Source organism: Pimephales promelas, chromosome 10, assembly GCF_988280905.1.
Source record: "Pimephales promelas chromosome 10, fPimPro1.hap1.1, whole genome shotgun sequence".
Classification (NCBI taxonomy): domain Eukaryota; kingdom Metazoa; phylum Chordata; class Actinopteri; order Cypriniformes; family Leuciscidae; genus Pimephales; species Pimephales promelas.
The window spans coordinates 5,036,674-5,060,027 of NC_142778.1; the positions used below are offsets into that span (position 1 = coordinate 5,036,674).

The 23,354-nt window shown below is 36.0% G+C and overlaps 2 protein-coding genes across 2 annotated transcripts; both read left to right on the forward strand.

Annotated features, from left to right (window-relative positions):
• The first annotated feature begins 321 nt into the window (after nt 1-321).
• Nucleotides 322-4,697, forward strand: b3gnt2l (UDP-GlcNAc:betaGal beta-1,3-N-acetylglucosaminyltransferase 2, like). Its single transcript, XM_039647497.2, has 2 exons — nt 322-455; nt 3,081-4,697. The coding sequence occupies exon 2, from the start codon at nt 3,330-3,332 to the stop codon at nt 4,590-4,592; it is 1,263 nt and encodes a 420-aa protein (XP_039503431.1). The 5' UTR covers nt 322-455; nt 3,081-3,329; the 3' UTR covers nt 4,593-4,697.
• A 7,053-nt stretch (nt 4,698-11,750) lies between these two features.
• On the forward strand, nt 11,751-22,858 carry glb1l2 (galactosidase beta 1 like 2). The gene is made up of 19 exons (XM_039647641.2): nt 11,751-11,863; nt 13,008-13,174; nt 13,258-13,326; nt 13,671-13,766; nt 14,393-14,501; nt 14,595-14,687; nt 14,777-14,858; nt 15,333-15,397; nt 15,695-15,779; nt 15,854-15,991; nt 17,530-17,610; nt 17,738-17,844; nt 19,358-19,504; nt 19,591-19,662; nt 19,750-19,828; nt 19,965-20,052; nt 21,698-21,806; nt 21,912-22,028; nt 22,170-22,858. Exons 2-19 carry the CDS (start codon nt 13,011-13,013, stop codon nt 22,278-22,280), a joined length of 1,812 nt encoding a protein of 603 aa, XP_039503575.1. The 5' UTR covers nt 11,751-11,863; nt 13,008-13,010; the 3' UTR covers nt 22,281-22,858.
• The last annotated feature ends 496 nt before the right edge of the window (nt 22,859-23,354 follow it).

Below are 23,354 nucleotides of genomic sequence, written 5' to 3' on the forward strand. Positions count from 1 at the left end.
TCATGTTGGTAAATAAACAGGGAAGCGTCAAAATAGACCCCAGAAAAAAAAAATTAAAATGCAGATTAATAGAAATATAATTTTATACCGTGACAACTATAGCCTAAGTCGGGAACACGTTCATGCCCTCAAAATAATTTTTTTAATCCTATTTTGATATAAATAATGACCTTGTGAATAGCACAGTATTCTCTAATTGTGCAATTGTGCATTGCTATTCTTGTAATGGTGGGGATTGGGAGCCGTTCCTTACACGTTACGTTAATAGTCACGTGGTTCAGCCCAGGTGTGTTGAATGATAAGCACCAATCATAGATGGGCTGATGATGAAAGGTGGAAGCCAACGTACCGTTTTACAGTGAGCCACACACACTCACACTCATAGTGGGTTACAACGTTGTTCCTGTTGCGAAGGAGGTCAGTTTTTATTAACAACGTTCATCGAAGCTCACACAGTAAGTCCTGTAATGTTTTTTCTCGCTGTTCTTGATAAAACGTTTAACGTCACTTTTAATTTAAATTGAACTTGCCAGTCGGTTTAATACCTTCCATTGTTAGTAATACTTTTTATCCACTGTTAGTATTACCATCATAGATAGTAGCCTATATACCTACATTCATCTGTTTAACATTCAAAGTTGTACAGCTCTAACACCGCGACGAATTATTATTATTATTATTATTATTATGATAGTATCTCCAATGAACCAGAGCTTTTTATTTGTTTAATTACTATTTTCTTGATATATTGATTTCTTTGTAACGCATCTAGTGAACTTGTATTTTTACGAAAACTATGTTTGACGCATTGAAGCTAATGTGAGTTTTCCTTCCAAATAATTCAGTTTTCTAATATAGCCTACCCTGTTTAACAAAAACATTAAGTGAAGCAGTAAGCATTTTTGCCTTGAGGTATTATCTTGGAAATAACTATTTTTGCCTTGTAATTCTTTATAAACATGCTTAGCATTTAAACTAAATAATGATTCAAGACTGATATGGTTAAAATAATAGTTGATTACTTGTGGCAAGTACATTCCTGAATATAGCCATGGCTTTGAGATCAAGCCTAATTTTTAATGCTTTTATCATTGAATCAAGGAAGGGTTTGCTGTATAGCGACTACAAATGCTGAATAAATAGATCAGGCAAGGGCTGAAACACAAGTCACATGTTCGATCAATCAGAATCTAAATGCTGCTTCTACATGTTCTAAGACCAAGTGCACACATTTGCTTATGTTGCCTGCATTCTGTCCCTGAGCTCAATACAGTGTCTTACAGGAGTGAAATGTACTTCATCTACAGCCTGTTTAATTGGTCTCCTGAGACCATATTTCCAATACTTTTAAAAGCTTGTTTATTTTTAGATCCAAATACAAATATTATTTTTGCCAATGTTTGTTCACCCCTAAAAAAAAAAAAAAGTATGCTCTGTCATTTACTCACCTTACTCAACCTACTTCAACTCTTGCAACATGTTCAGATGATGCAAACTCTGAATCAACAGCCATCAGTGCTAAATTTCTATATATTGTAATCGTTTTTAACTTCAATGGGCTCATTGTTTCTGCCTTAAAGGAGAACTCCGGCGTTTGGTCTAATAAAACATTGGTACTTAGTCATCATACAGACCGTTTAATAAGAAGATATTTTATAAAGACCATTCACTTCGTGTATTCAGACAGGAGCCATCTTGGAAAATAGTCTCGACAAGTCAAACCACGAACGTCGTGCTGAGTGAGCCGAACTGTAAGAAGTTCAGCGAACTTCTGAATGGTGTTCAGGGATCGACTTATCAAGACTGTGTATACTCCTGTCTGTATACACGAAGTGAACTGTCTTTATAAAGTATCTTCTTATTAAACAGTCTGTACACTTACAAAGTTCTCATTGCTTCGTTTTGCATGTATGGAGCCTCATTATGTTACTGTGTTAGTGTGGGGCTATTTTGAGCCTTGTTAGTGGTATAAACTAGTGATTTCTTTTTACTTCGCAAATGCCCCCATTACTAGCGTTATACGCTAAACAGTTTTTAGAGATAAAACTCTTTACATTCGATTATCATGAAAACAAATCTAAGAGAACGATTGACTAGGTACCGATGTTTTATTAGACCAAAGGTTAATTTTGCGCCGGACTTCTCCTTTAAATTTAATACGTTGTTTGCTAACTGTGATTTGCTGAAATACTTTACCTCTGATATTAGATCACTCGAAATTGTAGTGTAGATGCTTGCATTTTCTGTAAAGCTGCTTTGAAACTATGTGTATTGTGAAAAGCGCTGTACAAATAAATGTGAATTAAATTTAAGTGATCTGAAACACAAAATATATTTTGAAGAATGTCTTGGGTCATATTGGGCCCCTTCGAAGTATCTTGTGTTCTGCAGAAGAAAGAAATCCAGGTTTTGAACAACACAAGGGTGAGTAAATGATGGCAGGAATTTTCATTTTTGGGCAAACTGTCACTTTAACTTTCAGAAAGATAGTATTTAAAGGGTTAGTTCATCTTCAGAACACAAGTGAAGTTATTTTTGATTAAATTTGAGAGGTGGATCACTGCTACATATGATGACTGAGGGAAATGCGTTGTGGAAATCTCTTGATCTCTCGTCTGAGGCCTACAAGGAAGAAATGGAGTAGTCGAATAAAGTCGTTTTTTATTTTGTTTTTTCGCACCAAAAGTATTATCGTCGCTTGATAAACTTATACTTGAGCCACTGTTGTCACTTGGAATATTTAAACATTTTCTTCATTGACTTTCTGGGCCATCAAGTTTCGATCTACATACACATCCAATGTAGCAGTGATCCACCTCTCAAATTTAATCAAAATATCTTCATTTGTGTTCCGAAGACGAACGAAGGTCTTACGGGGTTGGTATAGCTTGGGGGTGAGTAATTAATGACTTCATTTTCATTTTTTGGGTGAACTATCCCTTTAAGCAAGGCTTAGAGCCCAGTGGTATTAGAAGTGGTGTGTTCATAGTACATAACCAAACTTGCTGCTGTCACAAGAGACTTTCATTTGTCGTGTTCCCGTTATCTCACTTGCATTTCTGTTTCTTTGTGTCTGCTAGGCTCACAGCTGAACTTGACGTCAAATGGGAATATAATCGAAGAAACTGAATCCGGAGGAAGATGCACATAACGGATGTTTGTCATGCCTATAAAAAGCAAATGTAGGATCAACTAACATTGATCCACCAAGAAAGAGCAAAGAAACAGAGCAGCACTTCAACGCAAGAAGATTGTTGTGTAAACCCCCACCATTTCCTGTTGAGACCAACATCCTTTCTTCTCAAAGTTACCGCTCAACAGTTCTTAATATGAGAAGGCATACTAAATTCTTCGTCGTCTCAGGGGCTAGCTGCCTTTTCTTTGTCTTATTCTATTCCTCACTAACGGATGTGGAACGCACACAAAGAGACTTGGCCACAATCTCTTCAGTTGTAACTGCCACTTCTAAAAAACCCACAGCTGTGCTAACACAAACTGTTAAAAGAAAAGCCAAAAGTGTTACTCCAAAGGAACTTCCTCCCCTTACTATTTCTGAGAAGTTCAGAAAAGACATTCCCAAAAACGGTGCCTTCTGGAACCGAAAGCTTCATTCTCTCCTCAGGCAGTTTGACTCCGCCAACAACGAAACTCATAGGGAGCCGCATAAAAAGTATCACTGTCATCCTGAGAGTTTAGAGTTGCTACAAACGAACATTCAAGATATTCATACGTATCCCCTCCTTTACGGAGACTTCCTTAAAGGAATGGAGTGTCGAGACCCACCGGTTCTTCTCGATCAGCCTGGCAAGTGTGCGTCGGATCAAATTTTCCTTCTCTTTGCGATCAAATCCATCCCAAAGCACTTCGAGAGGCGCCAAGCAGTCCGAGAGACCTGGGGAAGAGAAGGCTTGTATGAGAACGGACTTCAGGTGCGAACTGTCTTTCTGTTAGGTCGATCATCCACGGATGATCCCAGTCTCGACAAAATGGTTTCGTTTGAAGCGCAGCAGTTTAAAGACCTGCTCGTATGGGACTTTCACGACACCTTTTACAACCTGACTCTCAAGGAGCACGTGTTCTTCAAGTGGATGCTGGATCAGTGTCCTCAGGTGTCTTTCATTTTTAAGGGCGACGATGATGTTTTTGCCAACACTCAAGCAATCCTGAATCACCTGGAGTCTCTTGATCCCGCACAGGCTTCGACGTTGTACACTGGGCAGATCATTTCTAACGCCACGCCATTACGGGACCCGAAGATCAAATATTACGTTCCTCAGTCTTTCTACGAAGGTCCATACCCTCCGTATGCTGGTGGCGGGGGATTTCTCTTTTCTGGAAACCTTCTCCCATCTCTTTACCACGTTTCCTTTTACATACCCTTCTACCCCATCGACGACGTCTACAACGGGATGTGCTTTAAAGCGATTGGAATCACTCCGACCAAACACGAGGGTTTCAAGACATTTGACATTCGGGAGCAAGATCGAGAGAACCCCTGTGTGCACAAAGACTTGCTCCTGGTTCACCAACGCAACCCTCAGCAGACCATGAGATTGTGGAGGAATATGCACAGCTCCATGCTGACCTGCTGATGTGTTTGGTCAGTTGGAAACAGACTAGACCAATTGGATAAGTTAAAGGATAAGCTGGTGATTTTCTGACAATAATGTGCATTAAAGTAGATACTCTGGATGAAGGCTTTTTTGGTTCTAGTTTTCACTTGGGGTTGCAATGACTTGGGATTGTTTCATTGGTGTACATGAAAGACAACACAGGTGATTTGTTTTTGTGCAACTGACACTTTAGGTCATCTTTAAGGCAGTGTTCCCACCCCTGTGCCTAGGGGGACACCGACACTACACATTTTTGAAATTCTTTCCAAATCAAACTTGCCTAATTCAATGCATCTGCTCCTTTATGGGCACTTTAAAACCAGAAATAGATGGGTCAGATAACAGACGTATCACTGTAGGTGTGCCTCCTGGAATGGTGTTGGAATACCCTGCTTTACGAGTTAGATCGCCCAAAATGACGTTGTCCTGCAGAACACTAATATTTTTAAGATCGTTTCAGCTGTTTTGTCCTTTATTGTGAAATCGGGTCTGAATTTCTTGAAAGACCGAGGTTGTGTGAAATTAACTCCACTGGAATGTCATGTTTTCTAAAGCGCCATGATTACGCCATTTGAAGAACGGATTAATTTATACAGCTGAAGTCAAAGGTTGCCTCTTTTTTTTTTGTGGGGGACCTTATTTTTTATGTTTCATCACATTTGGTCACATTTTTTGTTCTTTTCCTCATGCAGATCTATCGTGTGATGGTGATAATTTCCCCTTTGCAGATTTTGCAACACTTTCCTGCTGATTACACTAATTCACCACATTGAGAGACAGAAAACTGCTAAAAAAAAAAGTAACTTTTGAACTGTGCTTCATAATTTGCTGCACTATTTGAAAAGAGAATTGACAATACAACAATAAACCCGTTTTAGGTTTTTCCCCCTGCAAAATTTCATTAATGTGACCACACCTTTACATGCAGCATTAGTGAATCTGATTGACTCATGAATTTTGAGATGTGAATGTTTTGGATTTTTGTTGTCTTCAGCAGTTATTTATATTGATGAATTTATACACAATATATTCTTCCGTGTTCAATGGGAGAAAGAAAGGTACCATTTTTCAAGTTTGCATGTGAGTAAATGGTGACGTTTGCAGTATTTCTTGGAAAGCACATGTTCCTGGAACATGGGACTTGTGGGAGATGAATGTCTTGTCAGGCATTATATATCCGGGCTGCATTTCTCAAAAGCATCTTAAGCTTAAGAAGATTATAGAACAATTACCACCAATGGTCTCTACGATCAACTTTGCTCACTATGCTTTGAGAAACTTGAGCTTTAATAAGGTTTGAGACCTGACATAGTTAATCTAGTGTGTAAAAATGTAACAAAGTATGTACACTCTAAAAAAAATGCTAGGTTGTTTTTAGCCCATGTGTGGGTCAAATAGAAAATTTAATAATAAAAAAAATAATAATAAATTTGTTTTATTTTATTTTTTTTTCAATTTGTGTTGTGTGCTGTATTGGTATTTAAATATATAAGTTTTGCCTCTTTTACCCCACCCCCCTTTTTTTTCTCCAGGGTCGCAGTATGTGTGTCTGTGTGAATTGCACTGATAAAACAAAATTTTAAGTTATTTTGTGTGTTATATCTACAATAAGAAAAAGATTGTTAAACAATTATTATAGGTTATGGATGGTTTTATTTTAATTTTGAATATGGTCACCTTATTTTTTGCATGAAACAAGTCACTTTCATTTTCTAATGAAGGCATGCCTTCACACAGAACTCTCAGAAATGAGGAAGCTGTGGTATGTTAGCGGTTCATTATTGTGTTCTTTTATTGCTTGCTTATGAGATTGAGCATTGGAATCAAACTCTGCATCAACAAAACAGGGCGTTTTGGGGCAATGATGTATTAAAAACAGGTTTTTCTTTTGCATTTTTCACGCAGAGGTGACAATGATTTCAAAATGATCCCCACTCCGCAAAAATGCATTAAAGTGCTGTGTTATGTTTGCCAGGCCAGTAGCTGGTGATGTGACGTTGTAAAGAAACACTACGTGCCTATACTGAACACGCAAGACACATGCGCACGCCGCACAATGTCATCGTTTTCACAAATTCGCGTTTATGTAGTTTTGTATTTTTTTTTGTAGTAACTTGGGCTGTCAGTTAAACGCGTTATTAACTGCGTTAACGCAACCCCTTTTTAACGCCGTCAATTTTTTTTATTGCGCGATTAACAGTGTTTTTGTCCTAGCAAACTTTGTTGTTTTTTTCACATGCTTTTGCAACATAACGTGGCGCTGCGCAGCGCGAGGACGTTTTGTTGCTTCGTCGACCAAAGCGCAAGCGGATCTAGCTAGACCGGAAACAAAACAACAGGCACGCCGCCTCACACACTTGTTTAGGCTTGCGAGACGGCCAAATTGTTGGTTAACGTTACGTTTTGAGTCGAAATGGATGCCAATAAGATTCTGAATGTAAATTTTATTTTTAAAATTTGCCAAATCCCACTTACAAGACTAAAGTGATCTGTGTGTTTTGTCGTTGTGAACTGAGCTATTATCATCGCAGCACGTCCAGTCTGAAATACCACCTGATGAGAACTCTCCGCCCCCTCGTCAATATCAGGACCTGTCAGTATTTCTTTCACCCTTTTATTGATTGAGCAGTGTTACATTGTGTGAGAGATTATTTGCCCCAAGTGAGAATGTTAGTGTGAAATTGCACAAAGCAAGCCGATCCACTTTTGATTTTTTGATAAAAGCATTAAAAAAAAATAAAAATAAAGGGGCAAAAAGAAATCAAGAGACATTTAGAACAGATTAAAATGTGTGCTTAATCATGAGTTTAATGACATTAATGCGATTAATCGCGATTTAATATTTCAATTGTTTGACAACACTATTATATTTCAAAAATGTACACCTTATTTTTTTTTTGTTTGTTTGTTTGCATTGTCAGGTCCCCAAAACTCTGTCGTCATGTAAATAATGGCCAAAATGCTTGTGTTTTTAGTTAAAACGGTGTTGTGTAAATGTCTCTTTTTTTTCACATGCTGGTTAAAAAACATTGAAAATTAAGCAGTAATTTTTATACAAAGTCCAGACTGTTTCAATAAAGCCAGCATGTTACTTGGTTAATAATACATAAATAAGTTAATTTATAAATGGACACTAAAAACCATTAAACCCATTAATTCAGTCACCAACTACTGACTGAGATTGCCAATACAAGTTTGCATGGAAACTTTAATTATTTTCAGATTTTCTAACGTTAATCAGTGCCTTTTCACATTGTTTTGTTTGCATCCTTATACTGTCTATGGTTTGCATACAGAGGACGTTTAGGTAAAGTTGTCTATTTATTGCTCTTTTCTCGTCGGTATTAGTTTGTGGAGCAATGAGATCACAAGTGTACCTTGGTGCACAGCCAGACATCACCTTATAAACAAACACAAGGATGCCAATGGGATGCCAAAACAGGAGAAATATAATCCCTCTCTCTAGACCCAGTTAAAAGTCTTGCAGCTGCATTTTGAATAATTTGTAATCGAGATAGTGAAGATTGAGGAAGACCACAATAAAGTGAGTTGCACTATGTTACAAATGCATGAAATGCAACTACTTGCTTGACAAAGAGTTCTTCAACTTTGCAATAGATCTTAAATGGAAAATCGTCCTGTAATAACACTGATTTGTTTATTAAAAATACTTTTGATCAAATTCCATTTAGATTTCATTCCATTTTTGTGGAATTTGGATTAGGTTAATGATTACTTGGGTTTCATCTGTTTAAAGGAATAGTTCACTTTAAAAAAAAAACTTTTGCTGATAATTTACTCCCCACATCTAAGATATCCATGTCTGTCTTTCTTCAGTCGAAAAGAAATTAAGGTTTTTGATGAAAACATTCCAGGATTTTCTCCATATAATGGACTTCAATGGGAACAAAATGGTTCAAGGTCCAAAAGACAGTTTTCAGACGATGAATAAGGGTCTTATCAAGTGAAACGATTGCTCATTTTTTGCTCAGTTTTTTATATACATATAGGAGAGTCGAATATGAGTCACGAACTCTCATCACAGAACAGAGCAAGGCGACCATTTGAGCTTATAAAACTTAAACTTTGTTATTTATTAATTAAATGAGCGACCGTTTTGCTTGATAAGACCCTTATTCATCGTCTGGAATCGTTTAAAGCCCTTTGAACAGTTTGCACTGAAACTGTCTTTTGGACCTTGAACCGTTTTGTTCCCATTGAAGTCCATTATGGAGAAAAATCCTGGAATGTTTTCATCAAAAACCTTAATTTCTTTTTGACTGAAGAAAGAAAGACATGGACATCTTGGATGACATGGGGGTGAGTAAATTATCAGCAAAAGTTTTTTTTTTTAAGTGAACTACACTGTAAAAAATATTGTTGGTTTAACTTAAAAAAGTACGTAACCTGGTTGCCTTAAAATTTTATGTTCATTGAACTGGAAAAAGTGAGTGAATACAATGAAGGAGAATGATTTAATCATCAGAAACTCAAAATTATATGTTATCGGAACTAATTAAATTATTTAAGTTGATTTGACAAAAGAAAAAATGTTGTGATTACTAATCATGAAAAGATTTTTTTACAGTCCTTTAATGATGTACAGTAATTGTTCAGTGTTTGTTTTCTTTAGAGGTTTTTAAAAAGCACAACATGAAGAAACAAACTCATCCTATTGCAATACTACAGCAAAAACTATTTTTTTTCTTCACAAATGCAAACCCTTCACTGAAACGACAGAATACAAAACCCAGACTATTGTAGACAATTCTGTTTGAGGTTCTTGTGATTTTGTTGAAGTTATCCTTCTATAGACCTACTATTCTTTACCTGCCTCAGCCCTGCCTGTCGTCTTCTCATCCAGAGAGGTTTTCTGACCCAGGGGACGCAGGTGTTCTCCCGTGTCACTGACCTTACTGAAACCATAGACAGGAAAACACACACCCTTCATGTCCATCTTAGAGATTGAGCTCTCTTTCGCCCCCTAGAGTACTGAGGTGTGGTGACACCACTACTTTATTATTTAATTGGCTAACCATTTGGTTCTTAAAATTCTTTAATTGAGCAAAGTAAATGTATCACACAAATTCAAATAGAAACAGTCATTCAAAAAAAAAAAATTTTTCCTTACACATGTATTTATGTATGTTTGTTTAGTTTATTCCTGTTAATGATTTAGTTAGTAAACTTATGCACTTTATGTATTTGGTTCTGGTTGACTGCTTGCAAATCAAAGTCAATTTTACGATCACGGTTTTTGCTACTTGCTCAAAGTGGCCATGGGAGATACCATTTTCTTAGAATAAATTAATAATCAAAAGAGTTTGTTGGACGAATTGATTAATAGCCACTCCAGAGCCCGCTTCACCCACGAGTCCACTCCAGAGCCCGCATCATCAGTGTTTCTGCCACTGTGATTGGAAAAGGTGGCTGTAATTTCACTCCAGGTGGAGTTGGAGGTTCTGGAAATATTTCCATCTCAGCAGAAGATACCTCACAGTCTCTTTCTTATATATGTGAAACTGGATCGTCAAGCCTATTCATCGGTGGTTGACTTTTTTTTTTTTACTATTTTTAGGTTAATTTTATAATGGGAATCGTCTTCCAGTGATTATTATTTACTTAGGTACGTTTATTTTAAAGGTCGATTCTACATTTAGCAAACTAAGACCAACCAAGTCAGCTGTCTATTTCAGAGCAGGGAAAAAAAGCATTTTTTTTTTTGTCAAAATCGTGATCAATTCTGTTTTTTTTTATTCAAAGTAAGGAAATGTTTGCTTGTTAGACAGTTTTTGTTTTGGTTATTTAAAACAGTCGTTGAATTTATGACCATCTTGACATTTCTGCTACAGACTGTTTTATGTTTGTGTGATGTGGTTTTACACCACATGGTGGCAGCATGTGGTCAATGTAGCAAAAGTAATTTGTTCAAACTTGTACTTTTACAAAATTATTGAACCTTGGACTCTCATAGTCATGGATAGTAATATGTATATGCTAATATTTAGTCTTCCACCCCAAACCACCACAACAGCAGATTGTATGTCCCTGAAGTTACTACATAATGGAAAATGCTTCCTTAATGATTTAAATATATTTGATTCACAATTTGAGGTTAGCAATATTAATACAGATGAGGAAAGCCATAACGATGAGATATTAGGTTTTGTTAGGGGAAAGGAAAATCTGGTCATTACTGAACTTAATGTAAGATAAGAGTTTTATAAAGTTAAATCAGGAAAGCATGTGGAACAGACAATATCAATGGATGCATATTAAAAGTCTGTGCTTATCAATTAGATCTCTTAATCAGGCTGCTGTTCCAACAAGATTTAAGTCTTAAATGATCATCCCACTCCCTAAAACCCCTTTTCCTGTCTCTCTGATTGATTATTGTCCTGTGGCACTCACTTCTATAGTGATGAAGTGCTCTGAAAAATTGGTCGGAGCTTATATTTGTTCCTCTCTCCCGAGTGGTCTGGACCCTTTAGAGATACCGTTTGGAGATAGGCCTAAGAGGTCTACAGATGATGCTATTAACTACATATTACACTTTGCTCTTTCCCATCTGGACCAGAGGAAAGGAACTATGTACGGATGCTTTTCGTGGATTAGCTTTGCTTTTAACAGTCTTGTCCCCTTACACCTCTGCAAAAAGCTTCAAATTAGGGCTAAATTCCTCTATTTGTCACTGGATTTTTAATTTTTTGCACCCTTTTTTATCATCCTGGACACAGCCTATTGTCAATGCTGCCATCAGGGAAGCGTTACTGGACCCTGAGAAGCAATACAGTGAGACAGAGATGAATGTTTTATCCTCAGGCAATCTGGCTATTGAATGAGAACACTTGATGAGTGTATGTATAAAACACATACATTACATACAGACACGGACATTATCATATACTGATTTTATATATATATATATATATATATATATATATATATATATATATAATTTATTCGTTTTTAACATGTTGTTGGTATTGTTGCATTGTAGGCGATAACCTAGAGGAAAACCATTTGACTATAATGCAACACGTGACAAATGATGTGACATTGAACGTTGAACCTGTGTTTGTCCTGGAAACAAAGCTTGCATTGTTCTCTTTGTATCAGTGCATTCTGGACATTGCTTCATTGATTTCCCTTTGCTCCAGCTGGTACAGTGGCCACAGCTTTGATTTCTGCTCCTCTCCCAATAACAGCCAGTGCAATTGCGTTGTGTGTTTTTTTTTTTTCAATTTAAGGTAAGACTCCTAGTTTTGCTAATATGTCATTTGTTTTTATGTGTTTTAATTAAAGGCTCATTGCTCAGTGCTCTAATAACATTACTAGTACTAACCCTATTTAAAAGGAAACATTTTAAAAGAGTACTTATTAGAGAAATAATATGCTTTAAAATCATATAAATTAAACGCAATGTTTCAGACGCTTATTTGCATGTTATTTACAAAATGTATCGTAGTTGAAATTTATAATAAATCCAATCAGTTAAACTTAAGTGCATGTGTAATTTCATTATTACTTCTGTTGTCTTAGTGTTAAACTGAGCCGAATGCACTGGCAAATATTAATCATAAAATATACTTTATAAATTAAAAAAAACATTTCTATGGAAACTTGTGTCATGTATTGAAATGAATTTGTAACTGAAATTATGCAGTTCCAGTTTAGACACTTAAGCAATTCCAGTGCACAATTAAACACTTTTTTTACAAGGGACTACTACTACCACCACCACTACTACTACTACTACTACTACCACCACCACTACTACTACTACTACTACTACTACTACTACTACTACTACTTATATCTCTTATTGAACAGAGGGGACAAACTTTATAGCAACAAACAGGGAGAATGTGCTTTTAGAAAAGAGTCAATATTGCTGTTTACCATTTTTTAGGGCTGTGCAAAAATTAATTGCAATTAATCGCATCCAAAATAAAAGTCTGTGTTTACATAATATATTTGTGTGTTCTGTATATGATTATTTTGTATATATACACACATATGCATTTATATATTTAAGAAAATGTGTTATTCATATAATATAGATTATGTATCTCTCTCTATATATATATATATATATATATATACAGAATTTAAGTGCAAATAATTCTTAAATATATACATGCATGCATAGGTATTTATATATACAAAATAATTATATACAGCACACACAAATATATTATGTAAACACAGACTTTTATTTTGGATGCGATTAATCGCAATTATTTTTTGCACAGCCCTACATTTTTTTTTTTATATTAGGGTCAAAATGCAGTAAATGCACCAAAATATTGTTGTTTTCCACACAGGTACACATAAGTAGTGTATTTTATATAAAATATTCTGTAATTTTTTTTAAATCTTGTTCTTTTTTAGAGAATGTCAGAAAGAGAGGGACTCAGGGCAGACTCCACCCACTTCACTTTAGGGGGAGCACCATTTCTGATCCTGGGAGGCTCCATTCATTACTTCCGGGTCCACAGGGCACACTGGAGAGACCGGCTGCTGAAACTGAAGGCCTGTGGTCTCAATACTCTCACCACGTAAGACCACGACAGGGGTTCAAGCACAGTTTATTTATCCTCTCAAAATCATCTTGATGAGTCTTATTCGTTCTGTCTGTCAGGTATGTGCCATGGAATCTGCATGAACCAGAAAGAGGAGTTTTTCTGTTTCAGGAGCAGCTGGATATGGAGTAAGTGATGTTTCTTTTTCTTTTTTTTGAAAAAAGGGGGGGGGGGTTCCTACTTTATATCAAGTGTTTTTAACTACTGTGAACCTACTTTTAGATTAATAGTTTGCCTCAATGCACTTCTTGTGCACAATATTTTTTACATTGTACTTTTTTTTTACATTTTACATTAATATTCTATAATTGCACTGTTGATCCTTCCCTTACATCTTAATCCACCCTTAAACCTAACCATACCACCAAACCTGTACCTCACTGTACCCATCCCGAAGTCATGTATGAACAACAGCCTCAGCATGTTTTCACCAGTGTACTCATCAGTTGATCAAACTCTTGCTTGTTTAAAGGGAGTACATTCGTCTCGCTGGGGAATTAGGCCTCTGGGTGATTCTGCGTCCAGGGCCATATATATGTGCCGAGTGGGATCTGGGCGGTTTACCAAGGTTAGTGCATCACCTGAGTTATAATGAAATAAATAATTATTATTTATGTGTGTGTGGTGAATGTGTGTTCATCTTTTCTTGTTTGCTTTAGTCTTTCGGTACTGTTCTCGTGCTTGTCAAAAATGACAGAATTATTTATTTTTTTTCAATGAAAAGATATGATATGTTTAGTTCGATAATATTTTGTATTTTAAGGGGAATTTATGATACTAAATTATATGTATGCAGTGGTTATAATCTATTTATTCACTTTGTGAGCATGGACCTGAACATTTTCAACTAAACAGTCATAAATCTTTAATGCTTTGGAGCACAGACTTAAGTTTGGCAGATTATTGCTGAAGTGAAAAAAGATTTTAAAAAAATCAAGTTGAAATATAAAATATTTTATAAATACCACCATATTTGAAATATGTCATATACAGTATTTGTCAAACACACCTTACTTTTGTGTGTGTGTGTGTGTGTGTGTGTTCACACAGCAAGTGCCAAAACCTTTACCAAGTTTCGTACTAGTGCAAAATTTTGAAAAAAAGATAAAAAAAAAAAGAACTGCACCAGAGGTTTAATATCACAGGTTTGTGTCAGTAATACTTTTCATTTATTTTTTACCTTGTTTTAATTAGCTGGCTGCTGCAAGATAAGAAAATGAAACTGAGAACGACCTACTCTGGTTTCACAAGTGCCGTGAACTCGTACTTTGATAATCTGATTCCGAGAATCACACCCCTCCAGGTGCCTTTTATTCCTTTTTTTGGGTGAAAATTATCAAATAAATGTACCGTTATTGTTAATTATTGTATTGAACCTGCCTTTGTTGCTCTGCAGTTTAAGAATGGAGGCCCTATTATTGCTGTTCAAGTAGAGAATGAATATGGTTCATATGCGAAGGATGAGCAATACCTGCCGTTCATCAAAGAGGTATGGAATGAAATGAAACCATTATCTTTTACTCTGCAATATGATAATCCATTTCGGTTGTACACACAGTTTGTTTTGAAATTCAACAGGCGCTAGTGTCCCGGGGAATCTCTGAGTTTCTTATGACATCAGATAACCATGAAGGATTAAAATGCGGAAGGGTGGATGGAGGTAACGCTTATATGTCCATTAGTTAATTTAGTGTTCTCACTGGTTTTTAATAATGTATGTGATATTCATAATCAAAATAAAAGTATGTGTTTACATAATATATGTGGGTGCACTGTGTATAATTATTTTGTATATATATAAATACATACACATGCATGTATATTTAAGAAAAAAAATATTATTTATATATAAAATATTTATATTTATATATAATATAAATTAATAATCTATGTACAGTATATACATGAAAATATTTCTTAAATATATACAAGTATTTGTATATATATAAAATAATTATACACAGTGCATCCCACATATATTATGTAAACACAAACTTTTATTTTGGATGCGATTAATCGTTTGACAGCCCTATATATGTCAATTTTACTGACCCTAAACTTTCAACAGTGTTGTAGGGTAAGTAAAGTTCCTCTTCCACGGATTAAATTGAATTGTTGTCATTTCTTCTAAAAGTCTTACAGACAGTGAACCTGCAGAGATTGACAAATGGTGATGTTCAGAATTTAGCAGAAATGCAGGTCAGTATTTTAAAACGTTTTCACTTTTTGACTTGTATTCATTAATTTACTTTGTTAAAATGGCCGTATCTGCATTTAAATCTGCTATAATTCTTACAGCCGAAGCGAAACCTCCTATACTTCATGATGACGTATGATAAAGAAATATGGCTTAATGAACAATGAAATACCTACAAATAGTACATGATTATATAAAATACTAGATTAATTGTGGAGCAACAGTTTATAAAACTAACCCACAACATAGGCATCACAAAAGTGATCTGAACATGTCTGAGAGCATTTCCTGTGCTGCAGCCGAAGAAGCCGCTGATGGTGATGGAGTATTGGTCCGGGTGGTTTGATGTCTGGGGAGAGCCTCATCATGTTTTCACTGCGCAAGGTATATAGAACCACCTAGAATAAGCACTGCCTTTTATCTACTGTAAACTTACTTTTTCGTCTGCTTTATGACAGAAATGATCTCTATAGTGCGAGAGCTTCTGGATCGTGGCATCTCCATCAACTTTTACATGTTTCATGGAGGAACCAACTTTGGATTCATGAACGGCGCAGTTGACTTTGGCACCTACAAACCACAGACGAGCAGCTACGGTTCTGTAGTTTTAATATTCATGACCATGGGGACAATTATAATGCATATTTTAACCCTTTAATCGTTTCCCAGCCCTTGAGTAAATGATGACAACATTTTTGGGGGAACTATCCATTTAAAGCAGCACAACTGTTTTCAATGTTGATAATAAGAAATGTTTTTTGAGCACCAAATCAGCATATTATAATGACTACTGAAGGATCATGTGACACTGAAGACTGCAGTAATGTTGTTATAAATTCAGCTTTGCCATCAAATATTTTAAAATGATAATATTTCACAGTATCACTGTTTTTACCAAATGAGATAGGGTAGCTGTATTTTTGATCAAATAAATGTAGCCTTGGTGATCAGAAGAGACTTCTTTCAAAAGTATAAAAAAATCTCACTGTCCCCAAACTTTCGAAGGGTATTGTAACTGTGTTTTTAAAGTAATTGGCACTTAAAGGTGCCATCTACCATAATAAATCAAATCCTACTCCATATTCCATAACAGATGGGGGCAGTATACCTCCAAAAAATGACTTGTGCTCCTACCATCGCGCATGTTATTCAAATCATTTGACATGATAGTAAAAGGTTGGAAGACCGCAGTTTCACGTGGAACATTTGGAAATTTTTAGAGATCAGACTCAATGAACTAAATACTAGAGTGAACTAAACTAAACACTATGAATCTCAACACTAAATGATGAAGACCGCCTCATAGATCTCAAAAACAAGCTGGTGCATTTCGACAGTATGGGAAAATAAAAGCTTGGGCAATTATTTGAAGTTTATGGTATTCGTTTTGTTCATATTACACTTTTATTGTTAGTGAATTAATTTGACAGACAGCATTCGCTGATGTTGATCAAGCTAGCGCCGTGAATTCACCGTGAGACACACGCAATTGACACTTAGCAAGCAGGTTAGTTAAGCTCTCAGATTCTGTCAATTATATTACGCAATTCAAAGAATAAATACCGTTTTGGCGCTTGTACATGTTACACTACAGATCCCTAGCGCACGTGAACCGATCGTCTCTACTAGCTGGAAAAAGAACATGAACTCTGTTGAAAGATACAGTATGCTACAACTTACCAAAATGTATTCCTCATGCATAATGTCGACCAATCATTTTTTGAACTCTTCCCTGAACTGAAATGTAGTAGTGGGCTGTATTTCCACACGACTGACATCAGGTTCAAGTACACATACACACACACACACACACACACACACACACACACACACACACACACACAAGCCGGCGCGAGCGCGACTCACTCGCGTATTGCAGTTTGGCTGGTGCTAACGTTGCCCGTCCGCATACCGCCTCCCATGGCCGGAACTGGTATTACGATACCTGCCGGGCCGGGGCTAGTAATTTAGCATGCTAATTCAGGTTAATATCTCGGCAGCACTATAACTTGTCAGTTTTTTAATGACATCTTTGCACTTATTTCTTCTTATTCTTTTGATGCGTGTAGCTCATTTTTCGTATATTGTTACCTCAATTATTGTATATGGCACCTTTAAACATAGTCTCTTTTAGATTATGATGCTCCATTGACTGAAAGCGGTGATTATACAACCAAGTATCATCTCTTGAGAAACCTGCTGAGCACCTACAACAGTACGTTTCTACACTGTGGGCCCTGAATACATAATCTGTATAATAATACTATAAAAATGTATTTCTGGAGCTGAATCTCTCCCTCTCTGCTTGTCTCTTAATCTCGGTCTGTCTCTATCTCTGACAGAGGAGCCGATACCAGAGCCGCCAGCTGTGCAGAGCAGAAGAGCATATGAGCCGGTGGTGGTTTCTCATTACATTTCTCTTTGGGAAAGCCTTCAGTGTGCAGAAACAGTAAGAACAACTTCCCTGAAAGGGAAAGTTTACCCCCCAAAAATAAAATTCTATCATCATTTACCCACCCTCATGTCCCAAACCCACAGGACTTTCGTTCATCTTCGGAAAACACAAATGCATTTTTTAAATATTGTCTCATATTTTTTGTCCCTCCATTGGAAATTCACATAACCAAAGCAATTTTCAAGCTTCAAAACACTCAAAAAGATTGTTGGCTTTAATTTATTTTTTTCATCAACAGGTTCCACATAACTGGGTTACGTTAAACAAACATCATTTGTTCAAGTAACTTAGACATCATGGAATTAAGTAATTGTAAGCGACCCAATTTAAGTAGTCTCAACGTGAATTTTTAAAGGCTTCCTGACATGATTCAGGTATTTTTCATATTCATTCATCCATTAATATATCATTTATTTTAGTGACACATAATTTAAATTGATAGACCATACAGTAGCTAGCTATTTGCTAGCATTAGCACATATTAGCATCTTAAATGCAAAGATTTACGTGCTCCTTCAACCAAAACACTTGAAAATAATTTAATCCACTTCACTCTTCTCCACAATGGTAACCCACTGTAATTGAAATGGTTCTAATAATTCCAATGTAATTTAACATCGAGCACAATTACACACTATCTCAAAAATACAAACAAACATAAAATAACACTTATTTTTAACATTTATTCTCTCTTAATTCAACCATTTGCAAAGCATGCTGGGAACTAAGAAGCACCGCCCAGTTACAGTTAATGCAAGACAAATCAATCATGTAATCCAAAACAGACAGATTAAGTAAACTTAAATTGTACATTTATTTAAGCAGATTGAACACAATCAAATTAAGTTCGGGCAAGATGGCAGTTGGCTCGCACTATACTGCCACCCTCTGGATGTAAGAATTTTTTACAGAACATAAATGGTTTGTGTTTAGACAACGCGTTAGGATTTTGTACTGTTAAATTGAGACATAAATAGACCTTAATAGAAAAAAAAACATTTTAAGTCAAAAAAACACATTTATTATAATTAAGCTAAATATAAATATATTATGCACAACCTTCCTAGTTCTTTTTTTTGTTGTTGAGTTAAGAAGAACCAAGTCTTTTGAAGAGAAACTTTATATTATGAACAGATTCACATAAACATTGATCAATGTACTATACTTACTTGGTACGTGAGCACAAACCTCATTGGTTTTTGCACATCAAGCATGCGCATTTGTAGCCTGGATGCCAGCCCGAACTCCGCCCACAACATTTTTTGGTTCATTCATTATTAGAAAAGGAGTATGACGAAGTCAGGCTAGCGCATTTGAGCAGTTGAGCTTCCATTTCATCAAAACTGACCCAGTTTACATTGTTTTAGGCCCACCATTATATATACTGTTCCACTAGGAAATGTGTTTTTGCATATGCTGTTTCATGTTGTAGGAAAAAAATAGAAAGAGGAGAACATATTTGGCAAGGAATGTTCCCAAAAATGACTAAACACTATTTGTCCAATAGCACTTCCGAGCTGATGATCCTGTCAGCATGGAGAGCCTTCCAGCAAACCACAACAATGGTCAGTCCTATGGGTACACACTCTATCAGACTGACATTTATTCAGGTGGAGAACTCAACTCAAGGAACCATGTTCATGACAGAGCTCTGGTAAGATCTTTTCTCATCTATTTTGGCCTTCAATCAAAATCAGAGAGAGAGAGTTGAATTTGAATTAATTCTAATCTATTTTGAAGGTGTTTATTGACAGAGAACTGATTGGTGCTTTGGACTATAGAACTCAGAAAGTGAAAATATCTCACAGTAAGGTAAATATGATGCCTCATTTTCCTTCCTTGACTTATATCAATATTTTTCCTGAATGTATTAATCTTGCACTAATTACATTTTTGCAGAGTGAGAGGACTTTGAGTTTGCTTGTTGAGAACTGTGGGCGAGTGAACTATGGTCCAGCCCTGGACAACCAGCACAAAGGTGTGATAAGATTGATTAAAAACATAAAATACAAATATTGACATTGTATAGTTGTAAGTCACACAGTACTGTAATAGATATGATAAGGGGTGTAGTGACCATAACATGCCATTCATTATTGTTTTCATCCATACAGGGCTTATTGGAGATATAACTCTGAACGATGTTCCACTAAAAAAGTTCTCCATGTACTGTTTGGATATGAAAACCAGTTTCATAAACAGGTTAATTCTGAGTATTTGCTTCTATATTGTGTCTTAAGTGTATGGATCGTTGTTTCTGCCACGTGATAAAAAAAAAACAACTTTTTATTTCATAATTCTGAGGTAAAAAATGTCCATTACTAACTCGGGAATTACGTTAAAGGTGCCATATGTAATAATTGAGGTAAAAATATCCCAAAAATGAGCTACACGCATCATAAGTGCAATGATGTCATTAAAAAAACGGACAAGTTATAGTGCTGCCGAGATATAAACCTAAATTTGCATGCTAAATTACTAGCCCCGGCCCGGCAGGTGTCGTAATACCAATTTCGGCCATGGGAGGCGGTATGCGGGCGTGCAACGGGCGAATAACTCGCGAGGCTTGTGTGTGTACTTGAACCTGATGTCAGTCGTGTGGAAATACAGCCCACTACTACATTTCAGTTCAGGGAAGAGTTCAAAAAAATGATTGGTCGACAATATGCATGAGGAATACATTTTGGTAAGTTGTAGCATACGGTATCTTTCAACAGTGTTCATGTTGTTTTTCCATTAGCTAGTAGAGATGATCGGTTCACGTGCGCTAGGGATCTGTGGTGTAACATGTACAAGCGCCAAAACGGTATTTATTCTTTGAATTGCGTAATAATATTGACAGAATCTGAGAGCTTAACTAACCTGCTTGCTAAAAGTGTCAATTGCGTGCATCTCATGGTGAATTCGTGAGAGTTGGCAGCTCTGAATGGCGCTAGCGAATGCTGTCTGTCAAATTAATTCAAACTAAGTGTAATATGAACACATAAAATAATAGCCCAGGCTTTTATTTTCCCATATCGTTGAAATGCACCAGCTTGTTTTTGAGACAGGCGTCAACAACGCAGCACAACTCACTTTCTGGAGGTATACTGCCCCCTTCTGTTATGGAATATGGAATATGATTTGATTTTATGTGCCAGATGGCACCTTTAAAAAGTCAAATTTTTTACATTTTTATTCCATTGCGCACACATAATAGTTTCCATAATAATAATATAGCTTCCATAATAGTCTAATACTAAAATGGGTAAGTTTAACATGGGATAAGAAAAACTGGTACCATCTCTAACCATAGGTCCTTCCTGAAGATATAATTGCTACATCTGAAATGAAGGTCATCATTTATTTTGATTTCTTCTTTGCCTACAACTTATTAATTATTTGACAGTTATCTATAGTTTTGAGTAGACAAATGCTTTCTTACAAAAATTTGAGGAGCCTTTAGCTTGATATTTTCTAATTATGAATAAGAAATGATCAGGCTAAATAACCGTCACGTCTGCCAGCCGGAGGCCACTTCATCATGAACTACATTTCCCATAAACCTTTGCCTGGACTCATTATTGTGTGATTACATCCACCAGTGTGTCATTAACCAATAAGCCCTGTGTTTTCTCTCGCTCTTTGCAAAGTCTTGCTAGTGTCAATTATTGGCAAAAAAGTTCCTAGGACAAATTGTTTAGGGCAATTTCGGAGAAAACGCGGCTCATGACAAGGGAAACAAGAGAGAGTGCTCAGAAATGCAGTGAGACATTAGTAAGACTTTGCAAAGAATGAGAAAAAACACAGGGCTTACATACACAGACATTATTCATACGTCGAAACTGAATCTCTCAATTTTTATTAGACTGCAGTCACTGAAATGGATGCCAGTCGGTCAGAAGCCCACCTACCCTGCGTTTTTCAGGGGAACCCTGGTAGTGGATCAGCCCACAGATACTTTTGTGAAGCTGCCAGTGAGTCTACAGTTTCATTTCACTTTTATCGTTGTCTGACATGTTTCCTCGCAGCCTTAGACCATTGAAGACAACACAAATCATGTTGTTCTGTGCTGTTGGCAGAATTGGAGTAAAGGAGTGGTTTTTGTGAACGGGCAAAATCTTGGACGCAACTGGGCTGTTGGTCCTCAGAAAGCCCTCTATCTCCCCGGTCCCTGGCTCAAGAGTGGAGATAATGAGGTGACTGGCTGTGTGTAAATATGTAGGCAAATATCACTGTGAAGCCATAAACTGATTCTAGAAAATGTATTGTGCATGCAGCAATAATAAAATCTTTAAATCTATGAAATGTAATACATGTCAATCTTTTTCTATCTTCAGATTGTTGTTTTTGAGGAACTCAAAGCTGCGGAAACAATCAATTTTGCTGAAAATCCAGAATATAGCAAGACAGTCGAAGTATCTACACAACTGTTTTGCACCCTTCTTTGAAACACACCTGCAGTTTTACAATGTATCTCAGACTAACTTCCATCAAAACAGCAGATCTGAACATATTGAGGCAAGACAAAACGGTGAACATTTTGTAATAGTACATCACTCCCCTTTTGCTTTATCAGAGTGTATTGAAAAAAATGTTTTGCATTGGAGGTTTTCTGAAATGTTATGTTTAAATATGTGAATGATGTATTATTTAATTATGTGCTAATTTGCATTCATTTCCTGAGCAGAAATCTAAACATTGGATAAAACCAGGTGTTTAAAGTTATTGTTTCATTTTGTTGCCATATTAGAGTTTAAGGTTTTTACAAAGATGATTTTGGTCTCTTTTTATCACTCCATACATCAGAAAATACTGTCAACAAAAATTAAAAACAATAAATCACCATGTATTTTGGAATAAAAAGTATAAATTAAGCGAATGTTAAATAAACAAATCCCTCTGTGAAAACTTTCAAAAGCATTTGGTATATGTAAGTGATGTGAGGAAAACAGCATTTAATGATATGTCTTGTAATCTACAGATGCAAATTGCTAAAGTGTAATAAAACAAGCACTTTATATTATTACTACTAACTTTAATATTTCTTGTGTACTAGCTCACTGATCATACACATAACATACAGTACATTCACAATTACATGCTACACTTAATATGCCATAATAAACTCATTTCAGACTAACAAATATATCTTTTTATTGATAAGGTAAAAGTAGAAGTTTTGCTGACATTTCAGAAGTTTACAAAAAAATAAAAAAAGATTCTGGAAGAGCGTTTTGTTTTATGTTTTATTATTACAGTTACAGATACGTACGAATGTGTAACCTGCAGGACATAGGCTAAAGGTGATGCTCCTGTCAAAGTTCAGAAGTTATTTTGTTCAAACACTTTTAGAGTAAAGGGCATTTCAATGTCTTACGGTGTCACCTGCATTGATTGTGATCAATTTAAATAAATTACAAAATACATGTTATGCCTGCTTAATTACAACAAAACACAATTAAGAAATAAAATAATAAACAAAACAACACCAGCCACGAGTTTCCTGGTGGTCGTACAGATGA

Coding starts and splice junctions, on each gene's coding strand:
- glb1l2 (XM_039647641.2), top strand. CDS start 13,011: ATGTCAGAAAGAGAGGGACTCAGGGCAGACTCCACCCACTTCACTTTA. Junction 13,175..13,257: donor GGTCTCAATACTCTCACCAC/GTAAGACCACGA, acceptor TCTGTCTGTCAG/GTATGTGCCATGGAATCTGC. Junction 13,327..13,670: donor CAGGAGCAGCTGGATATGGA/GTAAGTGATGTT, acceptor GCTTGTTTAAAG/GGAGTACATTCGTCTCGCTG.
- b3gnt2l (XM_039647497.2), top strand. CDS start 3,330: ATGAGAAGGCATACTAAATTCTTCGTCGTCTCAGGGGCTAGCTGCCTT.